This window comes from Ovis canadensis, chromosome 15 (genome assembly GCF_042477335.2).
Source record: "Ovis canadensis isolate MfBH-ARS-UI-01 breed Bighorn chromosome 15, ARS-UI_OviCan_v2, whole genome shotgun sequence".
Lineage (NCBI taxonomy): Eukaryota > Metazoa > Chordata > Mammalia > Artiodactyla > Bovidae > Ovis > Ovis canadensis.
Genome location: NC_091259.1, coordinates 56,128,576 through 56,145,786, shown reverse-complemented (window position 1 = coordinate 56,145,786; position 17,211 = coordinate 56,128,576). Strand labels below are relative to the sequence as shown.

At 41.5% G+C, this 17,211-nt stretch overlaps 2 protein-coding genes across 2 annotated transcripts; both read left to right on the top strand.

The window, feature by feature from the left end:
- The first annotated feature begins 1,222 nt into the window (after window positions 1–1,222).
- LOC138420469 (olfactory receptor 51I2) lies at window positions 1,223–2,161 on the top strand. Its single transcript, XM_069553703.1, has one exon. The coding sequence runs from the start codon at window positions 1,223–1,225 to the stop codon at window positions 2,159–2,161; it is 939 nt and encodes a 312-aa protein (XP_069409804.1).
- Window positions 2,162–11,628: 9,467 nt separating this feature from the next.
- LOC138421006 (olfactory receptor 51I2-like) lies at window positions 11,629–12,573 on the top strand. The gene has a single exon (XM_069554735.1). It carries the CDS (start codon window positions 11,629–11,631, stop codon window positions 12,571–12,573), a length of 945 nt encoding a protein of 314 aa, XP_069410836.1.
- The last annotated feature ends 4,638 nt before the right edge of the window (window positions 12,574–17,211 follow it).

Here is a 17,211-nt window from a genome sequence, read left to right as displayed (position 1 = left end):
CTTAGCTGAGTGAACAGAATAAGTGGGACTGTCCTTTGCCTTGGGGTTCTAATCCTGAAATAGCTACTGCTTATGTAATTCGGAGTGATTCTCCGTACTTCTCTAGATTGTCACTCTCCAGAGTCAGATTCCTTGAGATCAATGTTTCTATGATTCACTAACATTGCTGCAAGTTGAGGAAGTAAAGCAGGACTTCGGCACAAGAAAGGTTTAGAAAAATAGGAGCGAAGTGATCATTGCCAATTCCATGGCTCAGACTAACAGCTGAGCCAGCACACATGATCTAACTTTGTTCTCATTTTATTAATTCTGAGAAAAAGATATATAAAAGTTCTCAGGATAAATAAAAAAGTATATAAAAGTCCCCCAGAGAAAAAGAAATCAGTTAGTCATAAGCTGTAGCCATAAATAGATGAGCATATCTAAACATGGATGACTATGACATAGATTTAAAACCATGGTCCTTACATCAGCTATATTTCAATTAAAAAATAAAGAAAAAACTATGGTCTTTAGACAACCTGAATGTTAGTATACCTATACCAGATTTAGAGGAGAATTCATAAATTTTCCCCAGACAGGAACAACTTCACACCTTTGCACAAATAAAAGGTTTCTTTGTTGCTTTTTTGCAGCAACTCTGCTAGTAAAAAGCTGATATCCACTGGCAGTCAACTTCATCGAAGTCTCACTGGCCCTTCTCCTCCCTAACCAAACATATATCATAATTCAGACTAGCTCTGGGGTACGCTATCATTAATTAGTGACATGTCTGAATCAAACAACACTGTGAAGGAAAAATTTAAATACTTGTATAATTACTGATGAGTCATACTCCCAATGTCCTTTGTAATAGTTCTCTATGAAGTTTAATTAACCTATTCCCATTCAAAGATGTGATTAAAATTGTAGATACCATAGGGTGAACATTTTCTTTGTAACTAATTGACACATCTAAGCATTTGTCAATATTGTCCTTCTTTCATAAAACAGAGGGAATATGTAGCCCAGCCTATGACTTGATGATCATAAAGTATGCAGAAAAGAAGTTTGCCTGTATTTTCTCAAAACAAGTGATTTCATGAATGCATCAGTTTAAACTGTGTAGACACCATCTGCTCTGTCTTTTACTCCCTGGTTCCTTCCCTTCCAGTAAGTGCACCTCCAGAAATCACTAAATCAGAAGGTCTAACCCTGAAAAGCTCTCTGGTTTCCTCCTGCCATGGGGTTGTTCAATATCACTCACCCTGCCTTTTTCCTTCTGACTGGTATCCCTGGCCTGGAGAGCTCTCAGTTCTGGCTAGCAGGACCCCTCTGTGTGATGTATGCTGTGGCTCTTGGGGGCAACACAGTGATCCTGCAGGCTGTGAGAGCGGAGCCCAGCCTGCATCAGCCCATGTGCTACTTCCTGTCCATGCTGTCTTTCAGCGACGTGGCCATGTCCGTGGCCACACTGCCTACTGTTCTCAGAACCTTCTGCCTCAATGCCCGCACCATTGATTTTGATGCCTGCCTAATCCAGATGTTCCTCATCCATTCCTTCTCCATGATGGAATCAGGCATTCTGCTGGCCATGAGCTTTGACCGCTATGTGGCCATTTGTGATCCCTTGCGCTATGCCACTGTGCTCACTAACGAAGTCATCGCTGGAATGGGTTTAGCAGTGGCTTCTCGGAGCTTCATCACCCTCTTTCCTCTTCCCTTCCTCATCCAGAGGCTTCCTATCTGCAGATCCAATGTCCTTTCCCACTCCTACTGCCTTCACCCAGACATGATGAAGCTGGCCTGTGCTGACATCACAATCAATATCGTCTATGGACTCTTTGTTCTTATATCGACGTTTGGCATGGACTTGTTATTTATCTTCCTCTCCTATGTGCTCATTCTGCACTCAGTCATGGCCATTGCCTCCCGTGAGGAACGCCTCAAAGCTCTCAACACATGTGTGTCACATATCTTGGCTGTACTAGCATTTTATGTACCAATGATTGGGGTCTCCATGGTGCACCGCTTTGGGAAAAATGTCCCACGCTACATACATGTCCTTTTGTCCAACATCTACCTCTTCGTGCCTCCTGTGCTCAACCCTCTCATTTATAGCGCCAAGACAAAGGAGATCCGTCGAGCCATTGTTCACATGTTCCACCACATCAAAATGTGACTTCCACATTTGGCTTTAAAATATAATGATCGCTGTAGTCCTAGACTATCATCCACAGTGTCGTTATTATCGTCATTGTTGATGTTGTTATCCTAGATATCATAATTATCATTACAAAGGTAGATATACTGGGGGGTTTTAGGGGGAGTAAAAGATCAGAAAGGAGATTAAAAACTTATAGGACAGAACAAATGTGCAACAACACATCTAACAAAAATCAATTTCATTCATAGAAAGATAACTATGAGAGTCAATTGAGTGATTAGACAAAACTTTGCAGAGGAAGATTAAGCTAGGAATCATTTTCTATAATAATAAATATTACTAATATAATAATAATTGTAGTATCTGTTTCCTAAAAGTGCCAGATTCAGTTCTAAATTATTTTTGCATTAATTCATTTAATCTTTCTAACAATCTTATGAAGTATAGAGAATGGAATAAACTGTTCAAAGTAACTCACATAATGATCCAAGTGAGATTCAATTCTAGCCTGTCTCCAGTGTTTGTACCCAACTACTGCAAATACTGCCTCTCTAACTGACATCACTATTAACATTACAACTTCTTGAGGTATGCCAGACTGGGAAAGATAAATATCATATGACATTGCTTAAATGTGGACTCTAGGAAAAGATTTGCTGTTCATTGTTCAGTTACTAAGTCATGTCCTGCTTTTCGTAACCTCAAGGCCTCCCTGGCATGCTGCTAGAGTTTGCTCAAACTTGTGTCCTTTCAGTGGGTTATGCCATCCAACTGTCTCATCTTCTGTCATCCCCTTCTCCTCCTGCCCTCTGTCTCTCACAGCATCAGGGTCTTTTCCAATGAGTCGGTTCTTCGCATCAGGTGGCCAGACTATCAGAGCTTCCGCTTCAGCATCAGTCCTTCCAATGGATATTCAGGGTTGATTTCTTTTAGGACTGACTGGTTTTATGTCCTTGCTGTCCAAGGCACTCTCAAGAGTATTCTCCAGCATTACAGTTCAAAAGTATCAATTCTTCAGCACACAGACTTCTTTATGGTCCAACTCTCCCATCTGTACATAACCAGTGGAAAAAACATAGCTCTGACTACATGGACCTTTGTCAGCAAAGCGATGTCTCTGCTTTTTAATAGGCTATCTGGGTTTGTCACAGCTTTTCTTCCAAGGAATAAGTGTCTTCCAATTTCCAATAAATATCATAAACAAGTTTATAGTCTATCATTTATTTAGATATCAATAGCTTACATAAAAACTTATTTTAATAGCTTAAACAAATACAACTTATCTCAGAAAAGACACTTCTTTCTCCCCACAAGTCTGTTAATTAGGAAATTGGTCAACATTTATTAGTCAGAAATATTACATATACATTAGTGAATGAAATGGCAACCCACTCCAGTATTCTTGCCTGGGAAATCCCATGGACAGAGAAGCCTAGTGGGCTATAGTCCATGGGGTCATAAGAGTCAGACACAACCGACCAAACAACAGCAAAATTAAAACAAAGCAATACATATGCAAATTTACATACATACTCATATATAATGGATTACGTTTTTCTCTATTAAGAATATAAGGGCTTATCATTTTCAACCTCCTCAACAAATGTCTCTATAATCTATGGTCACTACAAACAGGCTGTGTGTGCGCACACCTGCACATGCCCCATAGGTCCCTAACCAAGCAAGAGCTGGAAAGCGAGTACTTTCAAACACTGAAAGAAATTACTATCACTATTTTGTTTGGTGATGCCTTACTTATTCAGAACTCAGATCAGCACATTTGTATTCAGCTGTTAGCACTACTGAGGTTAAGAAACTCTGCTCTAATCAAAAATTTAAAAGAGTTATGAATTAGAGGATTTAAATAAAGGTTTCTGAAGAGACTCATTGGAAAGAGCTAAATCTCCCATCCCCCACCCCTCATACAAGAGGAAGGAATACAGAGGTGCATCCCACTGTACCTGAATGAAAGGAGAGTTTCCACAAGGTTTCCACAGCAGACCAGTTCCTTATTACCCCTGGAAATTTAAATGGAGCAATGAAAGTTCCTTGCTGCTCTGATAGCAGGATTGAGTAGGAGGCTATTGCAGTTTTGATGTAGGACATTTCACACAGGAAGGCTGCCCATTTCCTGGGCGGCTACATGTTAGAGAGAGCAGGCACGGTGTGGTTGCAGATCCTGACCGGAAGAACATAAAGGGGATCTGGGTTGTGGACGGAGTTAAAAGCAATCACATAAAAATTTATCAGTTAAAATTGATGTAGGAAATAGATGGACCCCTGGCCTGGACAACTGGTGTTTGTCAATTGGAGTACAATTGAAGCTTTGTTTTCCCTCAGAGATTCCAAGGACAAAGCTAGGGGCAAAAACTGAGCTTTGTTGGAGTAAAGAGATAACATGCAGAAGTTTCCTGAGATCAAGGAAACTTCCCTGACAGCAAACACGGGTACAGAAAGGAGGGATTGCTGCCCCATGATACGTGATACCAAGACTCCCACAGGTCTGTGTGGGAGAATCCATCTTAGGAAAAAGTTGCATAAGCATATTGGGGAGGATCCTAGGGCAAGACAGTTGTGAAAAAGAAAACAAGATAATTGGACAAAGATAGACTAAGACTGGACTTCGCTGGTGGCTCAAATGATTAACAAAAAAAAAAAAAATCTGCCTGGAGTGCGGGAGACCCAGGTCCAATCCCTGGGTCAGGAAGATCCCCTGGAGAATGGAATGGCTACCCATTCCAGCATTCTTGAAAATTCTTCATGCCTGGGGAATTCCATGGACAGAGGAGCCTGGTAAACTACAGTTCATGGGGTCTCAGGGAGTCGGACATGACTGAGCGATTAACACTTTCATTTTTAAACAAAGACTGGGGAGAATTACCCTGTGTAAGTGATTTACATCACCTCTTACTGCGATCTTCCTCATTATGGAGGACACTCACATCCTTTCTCTCTGGGTGCGTATTTTTGGCTTGATTTTGTCTTAAATAAGCAAACTATGTCTCTGTGTGCTCTCCCACATGTTATGCTGTATCTCTGATAATAAATGTTGTACTTATTTTTGCAGTTTTTGCTTCCTTGAGAAATTCATTTCTTACAAGTAGCAAGAGCCAGGGAAACTGTGTTTCTAGTCTTCAGCTGCTGGTGGACTAGCAGCTAGGATTCCTGGTTTTCATCCAGGCCACCCAGGTCCCATTTCTAGGCAGGGAACTAAGATTCAAGACTGCTCACTGCTATCACTTCAAGATCAAAGTCAAATGGAGAGGTAAAAGATGGAGAGAAATTTCTTTAAATAATTAATGAAAGCACCCAGTGAAAGAATCAGCTTTAAGTATTATTTTAAGTATTTAACAAACCTAGGAAACATGATATCAGCTAACTGAATCATAATGAATTATGAATCTTGCCATTTCCCTTCTGGCTCCTTTCTGGGTGAGAAGTCAGGTACCATTGTTAGCAAGGGAAAGATAACAGAAAAATAAAAGACTGTAATTCTGAACACTCAAAGATTTGACTACTACGTGAGTCTGTTGTTTGCTTAGTGGTCTCTGACTCTTTGTGACCCCATAGAATGTAGCCCACTAAGCTCCTCTGTCCATGAACTTTTCCAGGCAAGAATACTAGATAGGTAACCATTCTCTTCTTCAGGGGCTCTTCCCTACCCAGGCACTGAACCCCAGTCTCCCACATTGCAGGCAGATTCTTTACCATCTGAGCTATAGGGAAGCTATACATGAGTCTGGGTTGTCAAGATACTCACTAGAGGAAATTTTATCATCTGAATGTGACCGGAAACATTAAGGAACTTGTTTTTCATCTAGGAATAAAGGAAGAACTAGCGTTTTCAATATATTTAAGAGGAAAAGAAAAGTGATCTTAATCAGTTTTCATTATACCTTCTTTATTGGGCTTGGTCAGCATATCACATAATTCTGGAATTTTTTAGAGGGTAATGAGCTCCTGTCTTACATGCCTATTCAGCCTTCAGCAGATGGTGTCTTGGATTGGGTAAGAATCAGTCCGGCAGACTGTTGAGTTATTTTTCAGCTAAAAGAGTATATGCTTTATTCTCAGTAGTCATTAAAGACCTCAAGAGAATAAAACCTTCCTGATGAGTTTTCAGACAAAAAGTCAGCATCACTGCTCTCTCTCTCGGGGCTTAGAATGAGATATAAAAGAGGCAAGCATGAATGCACGTTATAGGAGATAGAAGAATATGTTGTTCTGTGGGTGTCTCTCATCTGCCTGTCTTCTGGTGAGTTCTGAATCCAAATAGAGGGGAGACCCAGGTTCAATCTCTGGGTCAGAAAAAATGCCCTGAAGAAGGGAATGGCTACCTACTCCAGTATTCTTGCCTAAAGAATCCCATAAACAGAGGAGCCTGGTGGGCTACAAGTCCATGGGGTTGCAAAGAGTCAGACACGACTGAGCGACTAACACAACAACAAAGGGGTGAGCCAGCTGACTGTCCTGAAATGGTGTAACCTTGCCCCAAGTAAGGGTTAACTGGGAAAGGGATAGTGTGAGGAGAAGAGGGAGAGACTGAGGGGAGCTTATCAGATGGTAGCATCTTAGCTGGGTGAGCAAAGCAGGTGGAAATGCCCCTGGACTTGAGGTTCTTGTCCTGGCACTGCCTCTAACTGATTGTGTAACTCTGGGTGATTCACTGTAGTTCTCCAGATTGTCACTTTCCAGAGGCAGCTTCCTTGGGATTAATATTTGCATGATTCACTAACATTGTTGCAAGTTGAGGAAGGAAAGCAGGACTCAGGGCACAAGAAAGGTTCAGAAAAACAAGAGCAAAGTGATCACTATCAATTCTACAACTCAGATAACGGCTGAGCCAGAACACATGGTCTAACTTTGCTTTCATCATATGAATTCTGAGACACAATATGTAAAATCACCAAGGAGATTAAAGAGTAAGAAAAATAAGTTAATGGTAAACTTTTAATGAGCCATGAACAGACAAGCATTTCTAACTTGTTATTATCCATCACATAGATGAAAAATTGTGGTCTTTACAAGACTCTATATAATTCTCCAATCCCATCAGAACAACAGAGCCATAAAGGATACTATAAAATGTCCACAAAAATTGATATAAAGAAGAAAACACAGAGGTCTAGAGAGGGCTCACACAGCCAGAGCATGCCAGAGCACGGTAAAATCACAGGACTCCTGATGCTCAGCCCAAGACCTGTTTCCCTAAACCATTCTGGTTCCTATAAATCTTCAGTTGAAGAAAAGGTTCTGGGGTCCAAGAGCAGAAGAAATAGAGTCCAGCATTGAATACAGGGTGTGTTTGTGTTTGTGTTTGTTTTTTTGTATCACTGTCTCACATGAATCTGCCTTTTGAAACTCTCTCTTCAAGGGTATCTGAGAAATCTCCACCCAGAAATATGTACCTCCTTTTTCTTTTCCAGTGTCCTCCCCAACACTTCATAATGCCTCAAAGGCATCAGTGCAATATTCGGTTCAATTCAGTCGCTCAATCATGTCTGACTTTTGTGACCCCACGGACTGTAGTATGCCAGGCTTCCCTGTTTCTCACTAACTCCCAGAGTTTGCTCAAACTCATGTCCCTCGAGTCGGTGATGCCATCCAACCACCGTATCCTCTTCTGTCTCCTCCTGCCTTCAATCTTTCCCAGTATCAGGGTCTGGGTCTTTTCCAATGAGTCAATTCTTCACATCAGGTGACCAAAGTATTGGAGTTTCAGCTTCAGCTTCAGTCCTTCCAATGAGTATTCACGGCTGATTTCCTTTAGGACTGACTGATTTGATCTCCTTGCAGTCAAAGGGACTCTCAAGAGTCTTCTCCAACATCACAGTTCAAAAACATCAATTCTCCAGTGCTCAGTTTCTTTATAGTCCACTCCAGTATTCTTGGACTTTCTTTGTGGCTCAGCTGGTAAAGAATCTGCCTGCAATGTGGGAGACCTGGGTTCAATCCCTGGCTTGGGAAGATCCCCATGAGAGGGAAAGCCTACTCACTCCAGTATTCTGGCCTGGAGAATTCCATGGACTATATAGTCCATGGGGACGCAAAGAGTCAGTCATGACTGAGCGACTTTCACTGTCACTTTCTCACATCAAAACATGACTGCTTAGAAAACCACAGCTTTGACTAGACTGACTTTTGTCTGCAAAGTAATGTCTCTGCTTTTTAATATGCTGTCTAGGTTGGTCATAGCTTTTCTTCTAAGGAGCAAGCATTTTTTAATTTCATGGCTGCAGTCACCATCAGCAGTGATTTTGGAGCCCAAGAAAGTCTGTCACTGTTTCTGCATCTATTTGCCATGAAGTGATGGGACCAGATGCTATGATCTTTTGTTTTTTGAATGTTGAGTTTTAAGCCAGCTTTTTCACTCTTCTCTTTTACTTTCATCAAGAGGCTCTTTAGTTTCTCTTTGCTTTCTGCCATAAGGGTGGTGTCATCTGCACATCTGAGGTTATTGATATTTCTCCTCCCAATCTTGATTCCAGCTTGTGCTTCATCCAGCCTGGCATTTCTCACACAAGTGAAATAAGCAGGGTGACAATATACACAAGTACATCAAGGAGTACATCATAGCTGTATATTGTCACCCTGCTTTTTAACTTATATGCAGAGTACAATATTAGAGTCTTCCATATCTTTACTTGAGGTTTTATCAGCTACTTGCATACTCTGTGAGGCAAGCTCACCTCATTGAACCTTCAGTCAGTCAGTTCAGTCGCTCAGTCATGTCTAATCCTTTGAGACCCCATGGACTAGCACATCAGGCTTCCCTGTCCATCATCATCAATGAGCCTTAATTTCCACTTCTGCCAAGAATCAATGAGTAAATAGTTGTAAATTTCCTTGCAGAGTATCTGGCACATAGCATATGCTCCATAAATATTGGTTTTTCTCTCACTACATTTTTTGTCTTTGCCTGCATCTACACCACCCACAAATTCAGTGGCTGCTGGATATAGTAAACAATGGGATCCTGGGACAGTCAGGAAGCCTTTTTCCCATAAACAGTAGAGCTAGGATAGCCAGACCCAGAATGGATTTGTCTCTGCCCTGCACAAAATAAGTCTATTTTCTTCTCCTTTTCTTTCTTTACATTAGCTCAGTTCTTGACTTTTTTTCTGATTACCTTCTATAAGGCTATGTAAGAAGCATGAGAATTCTAGTCATAGGACAGAAAAAAGATATGGAGAAGTTTAATCATTTCCTTATCCAAAGGAATCACAGTTCTGAAGGGGAGATGAGCATGCATGGACTGATCCCTAAGACCAGAGGGATATAACCAACCACATAGAGAAGTGGCCCCTAACATTCTGGGAACCACAGGAAGGTCTGAGTTCTAGCCTGCCAGAGAAAATTCAGGAGTTTTTCCCAAGATGTTAATACTGCATTACAAACTATCCCAGCATCTCTGTGACTTTCAGGTACCTTCAGTTCAGTTCAGTTCAGTCGCTCAGTCGTGTCTGACTCTTTGTGACCCCATGAATCGCAGCATGCCTTGCCTCCCTGTCCATCACCATCTCCCGGAGTTCACTCAGACTCACGTCCATCGAGTCAGTGATGCCACCCAGCCATCTCATCCTCGGTCGTCCCCTTCTCCTTCTGCCCCCAATCCCTCCCAGCATCAGAGTCTTTTCCAATGAGTCAACTCTTCGCATGAGTTGGCCAAAGTACTGGAGCTTCAGCTTTAGCATCATTCCTTCCAAAGAAATCCCAGGGTTGATCTCCTTCAGAATGGACTGGTTGGATCTCCTTGCAGTCCAAGGGACTCTCAAGAGTCTTCTCCAACACCACAGTTCAGAAGCATCAATTCTTCGGTGCTCAGCCTTCTTCACAGTCCAACTCTCACATCCATACATGACCAGTGGAAAAACCATAGCCTTGACTAGACGGACCTTAGTCGGCAAAGTAATGTCTCTGCTTTTGAATATACTATCTAGGTTGCTCATAACTTTTCTTCCAAGGAGTAAGTGTCTTTTGATTTCAGGTACCTAGGGCTCCCTTTTTCCTCCATTCCCATCAGAAAGGACACTGCCATTACTTTCTGGCCTTATTTTGTTAGAGGCTAGAGAGGAAGGTAAAGGGAAAATAGTAGCAGGTATTTCTGGAGCTCCTCCCCCAAAGAAGGATGCCTTAGAAGCCTGAAACATGTCCACCAGGTGAAAAGGCTTCTAACTTTCTTTCTTCATCCATCATGAAATAATGAACCTGGAAGAGTTTTGAAAACATGAGAATAAAGACAAATAAAAAAATAATTAGTGTTACAGAGAAGTAGTTGTGGGTTAGTCTCTAGGAATTGGGTAAGTAATACATAAATGCTACTGTAAGAAAAATTGTGAGTAAATGCAATGCCTGAGAGTAAAAAGAGAGCCTAGGTGGATTAGGGGATGAACATCAGTGGGTAAGAAGGAGTATATGAGCAGGTAGGTCAAAGCATTTGTTGCGTGAGTATACAAATCTACAAATACACCTGAATGTTTATTCAGGTATTAATAATGCATGTACGTCAACATGGACTGAAGCAATGAGCCTGAGAGGGTATGCGCATTCAAAATTATAAAGATCAAGAGGGAGTATTAAATATATATTAGTATAAGAAGAGTAAGTTGGTGAGAGAAAGAGAGGTATGAATGTTTTTATTGAGTATGAAGGGGATCCACTATGAGACTGTTTTGAAAGTACAGGAATGTGTCTATGAGAATAAGCATATTTTGAGAGCATATATGACCAAGAGTGTGGAAAATTTCTGTTTGGAACAATGCTTTCGCAAAGACTGAATGACACCATACCTGTAGCAGATTTAGGGAAGAATTCATTATTTTTCCAAAAACCAGAACTGCATGGCGCCTTTGCACAAATAAACGGTTACTTTGTTGATCTTTTGCAGCAATTCTGCCTCCTGTGAAGAGGCAATCCTTTTCATCCAGGTCCCACTGCCTCTTCCCCTTTCTCAGCAAACATACTTTATAGTTCAAAGTATCTCTGGGGAGTGTTTTCATTACTCAGTGACACGTCTGAATTAAATAAAATTTTCAAGGGACAATGTAAATACTTCAAAAAGCTGCTGATAACTCAAACCCTCACTGTTCTTTTATAATAACTATCTATGAATTCTGGTTAACATAATTTCATTCAACGATTCTTTTAAAGCACATGAAAATTGTGGATAAAACTATATAGGTTTGATTTAAAGACAGCAAACTAATTGATACATTTAAACATTTGTCAATATCTTCCTTATTCCATAAAACAGAGAGAAACAGTAGCTTAGCCTATGACTTGATGATCATAAAGTATGCAGAAAAGAAGTTTGCCTGTATTTTCTCAAAACAAGTGATTTCATGAATGCATCAGTTTAAACTGTGTAGACACCATCTGCTCTGTCTTTTACTCCCTGGTTCCTTCCCTTCCAGTAAGTGCACCTCCAAAAATCACTAAATCAGAAGGTCTAACCCTGAAAAGCTCTCTGGTTTCCTCCTGCCATGGGGTTGTTCAATATCACTCACCCTGCCTTTTTCCTTCTGACTGGTATCCCTGGCCTGGAGAGCTCTCAGTTCTGGCTAGCAGGACCCCTCTGTGTGATGTATGCTGTGGCTCTCGGGGGCAACACAGTGATCCTGCAGGCTGTGAGAGCGGAGCCCAGCCTGCATCAGCCCATGTGCTACTTCCTGTCTATGCTGTCTTTCAGCGACGTGGCCATGTCCGTGGCCACACTGCCTACTGTTCTCAGAACCTTCTGCCTCAATGCCCGCACCATTGATTTTGATGCCTGCCTAATCCAGATGTTCCTCATCCATTCCTTCTCCATGATGGAGTCAGGCATTCTGCTGGCCATGAGCTTTGACCGCTATGTGGCCATTTGTGATCCCTTGCGCTATGCCACTGTGCTCACTAACGAAGTCATCGCTGGAGTGGGTTTAGCTGTGACTGCTCGGAGCTTTATCATCCTCTTTCCTCTTCCCTTTCTTTTCAAGAGGCTTCCTATCTGCAGATCCAATGTCCTTTCTCACTCCTACTGCCTTCACCCAGACATGATGAAGCTGGCCTGTGCTGACATCACTATCAACAGCATCTATGGACTCTTTGTTCTTATGTCCACGTTTGGCATGGACTTGTTATTTATCTTCCTCTCCTATGTGCTCATTCTGCACTCAGTCATGGCCATTGCCTCCCATGAGGAACGCCTCAAAGCTCTCAAGACATGTGTCTCACATATCTTGGCTGTACTTGCATTTTATGTACCAATGATTGGAGTCTCCACAGTGCACCGCTTTGGGAAGCATGTCCCACACTACATACATGTCCTTTTGTCCAACATCTACCTCTTCGTGCCTCCTGTGCTCAACCCTCTCATTTATAGCGCCAAGACAAAGGAGATCTGTCGAGCGATCGTTCGCATGTTTCACCACATCAAAATGCGACTTTGACATTTGGTTTTAAAATTTGATGCTTATTGTAGTCATAGACTGTCATCTATGGTGCCATCAACACTACCAAGAATACAATAGATGTGTGTACTGCGGGGGAAGTATAATATCAGGAATGAAGCAGCAAATCTTATAACACAAAACAAATGAATAGTGCAGTCGGCAGACATTAATGGTGTCCATAGAAACATGAATATTAGAGGCAACTGAATGATTAGACAAAACTGTACCAAGGGGATTGATCTAAGGTAGAAATAACTTTCTATAATGACACATATTACTAATATAATTCTAATTAATACATTGAGTCCTAAAAAGTGCCAGGTTCTGTTCTAAATTGTTTTTGTTGAAATTCATTTAATCTTTGTAACAATCTTATGACATATATACAATTAAGTAAATTGTTCAGAGTAACACAGATAATATGGGATCCAGATGAGCTTCAATACTGGTTTGTCTACAGTATTTGTACTCAACCATACAACTACTTTTCACAGCTATTTGTAAGGCCTCCTCAGAGAGCCATTTTGCTTTTTTTGTTTGTTTTTGCATTTCTTTTTCTTGGGGATGGTCTTGCTCCCTGTCTCCTGTACAATGTCATGAACCTCCATCCATAGTTCATCAGACACTCTATCAGATCTAGTCCCTTAAATCTATTTCTCACTTCCACTGTATAGTGGCTCAGAGGTTAAAGTGTTTGCCTGCAATGCAGGAGACCCGGGTTCGATCCCTGGGTCGGGAAGATCCCCTGGAGAAGGAAATGGCAACCCACTCCAGTACTCTTGCCTGGAGAATCCCATGGAGGGAGGAGCCTGGTAAGCTACAGTCCATGGGGTTGCAAAGAGTCAGACACGACTGAGCAACAAACTACTACTAACTACTACTGTATAGTCATAAGGGATTTGATTTAGGTCATACCTGAATGGTCTAGTGGTTTTCCACACTTTCTTCAATTTAAGTATGAATTTGGCAATAAGAAGTTCATGATCTGAGCCACAGTCTGCTCCCTGTCTTGTTTTTGCTGACTATATAGAGCTTCTCCATCTTCGGCTGCAAAGAATATAATCAATCTGATTTTGGTGTTGACCATCTGGTGATGTCCATGTGTAGAGTCTTCTCCTATGTTGTTGGAAGAAGGTGTTTGCTATGACCAGTGCATTCTCTTGGCAGAACTCTGTTAGTCTTTGCCCTGCTTCATTCTGAACTTCAAGGCCAAATTTGTTTGTTACTCCAGGTGTTTCCTGAATTTCTACTGTTGCATTCCAGTCCCCTGTAATGAAAAGGACATCTTTTGGGGGTGTTAGTTCTAAAAGGTCTTATAGGTCTTCATAGAACTGTTCAAAGATGGCAATGACGACCCTGTATGCAAGACAGGGAAAGAGACACAGATGTGTATAACGGACTTTTGGACTCAGAGGGAGAGGGAGAGGGTTGGATGATTTGGGAGAATGACATTCTAACATGTATACTATCATGTGAATTGAATCGCCAGTCTATGTCTGACGCAGGATGCAGCATGCTTGGGGCTGGTGCATGGGGATGACCCAGAAAGATGTTCTGGGGAGGGAGGTGGGAGGGGGGTTCATGTTTGGGAATGCATGTAAGAATTAAAGATTTTAAAATTTAAAAAATAAAAAACTAAAAATTAAAAAATAAATAAATAAATAAATAAATAAATAAATAAAGAACTGTTCAACTTCAGCTTCTTCAGCGTTACTGGTGGGGGCATAGACTTGGATTACCGTGAGATTGAATGGTTTGCCTTGGAAATGAACAGAGATCATTCTGTCATTTTTGAGATTGCATCCAAGTACTGCATTTTGGACTCTTTTGTTGACTATGATGGCTACTCCATTTCTTCTAAGGGATTCCTGCCCACAGTAGTAGATATAATGGTCATCTGAGTTAAATTCACCGATCCCAGTCCATTTTAGTTCACTGATTCCTAGAATGTCAACATTCACTTTTGCCATCTCCTGTTTGACCACTTCCAATTTGCCTTGATTCATGGACCTAACATTCCAGGTTCCTATGAAATATTGCTCTTTACAGCATCGGATCTTGCTTCTATCACCAGTCCCATTCACAACTGGGTGTTGTTTTTGCTTTGGCTCCATCCTTTCATTCTTTCTGGAGTTATTTCTCCACTGATCTCCAGTAGCATATTGGGCACCTACTGACCTGGGGAGTTCATCTCTCAATGTCCTATCTGTTTGCCTTTTCATACTGTTCATGGGGTTCTCGAGGCAAGAATACTGCAGTGGCTTGCCATTCCCTTCTCCAGTGGACCACATTCTGTCAGACCTCTCCACCATGACCCATCCGTCATGGGTGGCCCCACATGGCATGGCTTAGTTTCATTAAGTTAGACAAGGCTGTAGTCCATGTTTTCAGATTGGCTAGTTGTCTGGAATTGTGGTTTCAGTCTGTCTGCCCTCTGATGCCCTCTCTCAGCACCTACCGTCTTACCTGGGTTTCTCTTACCTTGGACGTAGGGGTAGCTCCTCTCAGCTGTGCTCATGCTTCATCACAGCCGCAGCACTCGTGCACTGTCGTCACAGCCACAAATAGCTGTGAAAAGCAGAGAAGTGAAAAGCAAAGGAGAAAAGGAAAGTAACCCATTTGAACTCAAAGTTCCAAAGAATAGCAAGGAGAGATAAGAAAGCCTTCCTCAGCCATCAATGCAAAGAAATAAAGGAAAACAATAGAATGGGAAAGACTGGAGATCTTTTCAAGAAAACTAGAGATACTGCCGGGGTCCAGCCCCGGTGGATCCAGGGAGTTTCGAAGGTGAGATGGAGTCCGCGTCCTAGGAAAAAACATATTTAATTACAGATATAGAGAAAGATTAGAAACGGATAGTGTAGTAGGAAAAATTAGTGGAGAAAAAGAGGCTGAATAACTTGGTTTACGTGGAATACCAATCACCACCTACATAGGCCACAGGCGTCTTTCCGTTCTCCCGAAGAAGAGGAGGCACTGAGGCCTCCCCGGTCCGATCTTAGAAGCCCAGGCAAAATTAGCAGGCTTGGTGAGTACCCACATTCCAGATGGGAATTCAGCCAGAAAAATGGGGAGCAAGAAAGAAACAACACGGGGGAATCAGTCTTTCCAGAAACTGATCCGAATTTTTTATTTTTAGGTTTGCTTATATACCTTTTGTTACACATAGGGATGAATACAGAGTCACACGGGGGTCAGCAGTCCTGACCTTTATCAAAATCAGGTGCTTCACATAAATGTATAAAAAAAAAGGTCTTAGGGGTTTTACATCATCTTCTGGCCATGAGGCCTGCTGACATTTTATGATCCTCTCTTTCTGATAACCAAAAAACTTATTTTTTCCAAGGGTGTTTATTCTTAAACCAGGTTCTTAAACCAGGCACCACCCTCTGAAGGTAGCAGATAAATTTGCATTCCTTTAGGGTGAGGGTGTAAAGGGTTACAATCAAGAAAGGAATTTATTTAACCTAAGGTTAACATGATCAATCTTAAAGGTTAATACTTATTTCTCCTATATGCTAGTTATATTTATTATAAGGGCAGGGAGTATGGAGATTTAGCAGCAAACATCAGCCCAACAAATGAAAATCCTTTCACCAATGTTCCCCTTAAGATCTATTTAGTCTTAAGATAGTGATAAAGTTACATTTTTACATAGCAAGGACACTGATTTATAACAAAGTATAGTGATCTATATCAAGAGAGAAAATTCATTAACTCAAAAAGTCTAGTATTGCTAACATCAAAAACTGCTATTTTCCTTTTCTATATTCCAAATACATTGATTAATATATTCCCAGGTGCCTAAGGATATGGAGGCCTGGTGGCAATCACTGACTCAACAATGAGAAAAGCCCTATGCTAATTAAGACTTTCCAAATACTCCAAACTCTTTGTGCTGTTTATGGTTGAGAGGTTGTCACACAAGCTAGTCTGTCAGCAGAAAGGTTTGACCTGAGACACCCTTGTCACACCCAGGGCAGAGAATTAGCAGCAATTATTGGCACAACAAATGAAAAACCCTTCACCAATATAATTCCTAACCAACCCACTATACTAATGATTTCTAACTTCCCAAAATAATTTACCTTTAGTAAGTCTAGAACATCTCATGCTTCTCACGGTTGGGAGGCTGTAAACAATCACATGTGGCCTGACGAACCTATACAGGCAGGCTAGATAACCTTCAGAGGAGTTTGTAAGTTGAAACACTCTTGTCATGCCCAGGAATTTTTATTGATTTCGAGCTGCACGTTTACTCCTTCTCTGAGAGAACAGGTGGGGAACAGCCCCTCGTAAAGTCAGAGGTGTAGGTGAGAGCATGAAACAGTAAAGTAGGTAGACTCTGGTTTTGAGGGTAGATGCTCGGGAACAGGGGGTTTCCTGAGACTTGATCACGCCTTTGCATATGCCGAAGCCTCATTCCTCATGACCTTTGCCATGGGCGGAGTTCCTCACACTGGCTCCTGGAAGGATACCAAGGGAATATTTCATGCAAAGATGGGCTCAATAAAGGACAGAAATGGTATGGACCTAACAGAAGCAGAAGATATTAAGAAGAGGTGGCAAGAATACACAGAAGAACTGTACAAAATGAATCTTCGCAACCCAGATAACCACAAGAGTGTGATCACT

Excerpts from the sequence above, each read along its gene's own strand:
- LOC138420469 (XM_069553703.1), top strand. The coding sequence starts at position 1,223 with ATGGGGTTGTTCAATATCACTCACCCTGCCTTTTTCCTTCTGACTGGT.
- LOC138421006 (XM_069554735.1), top strand. The coding sequence starts at position 11,629 with ATGGGGTTGTTCAATATCACTCACCCTGCCTTTTTCCTTCTGACTGGT.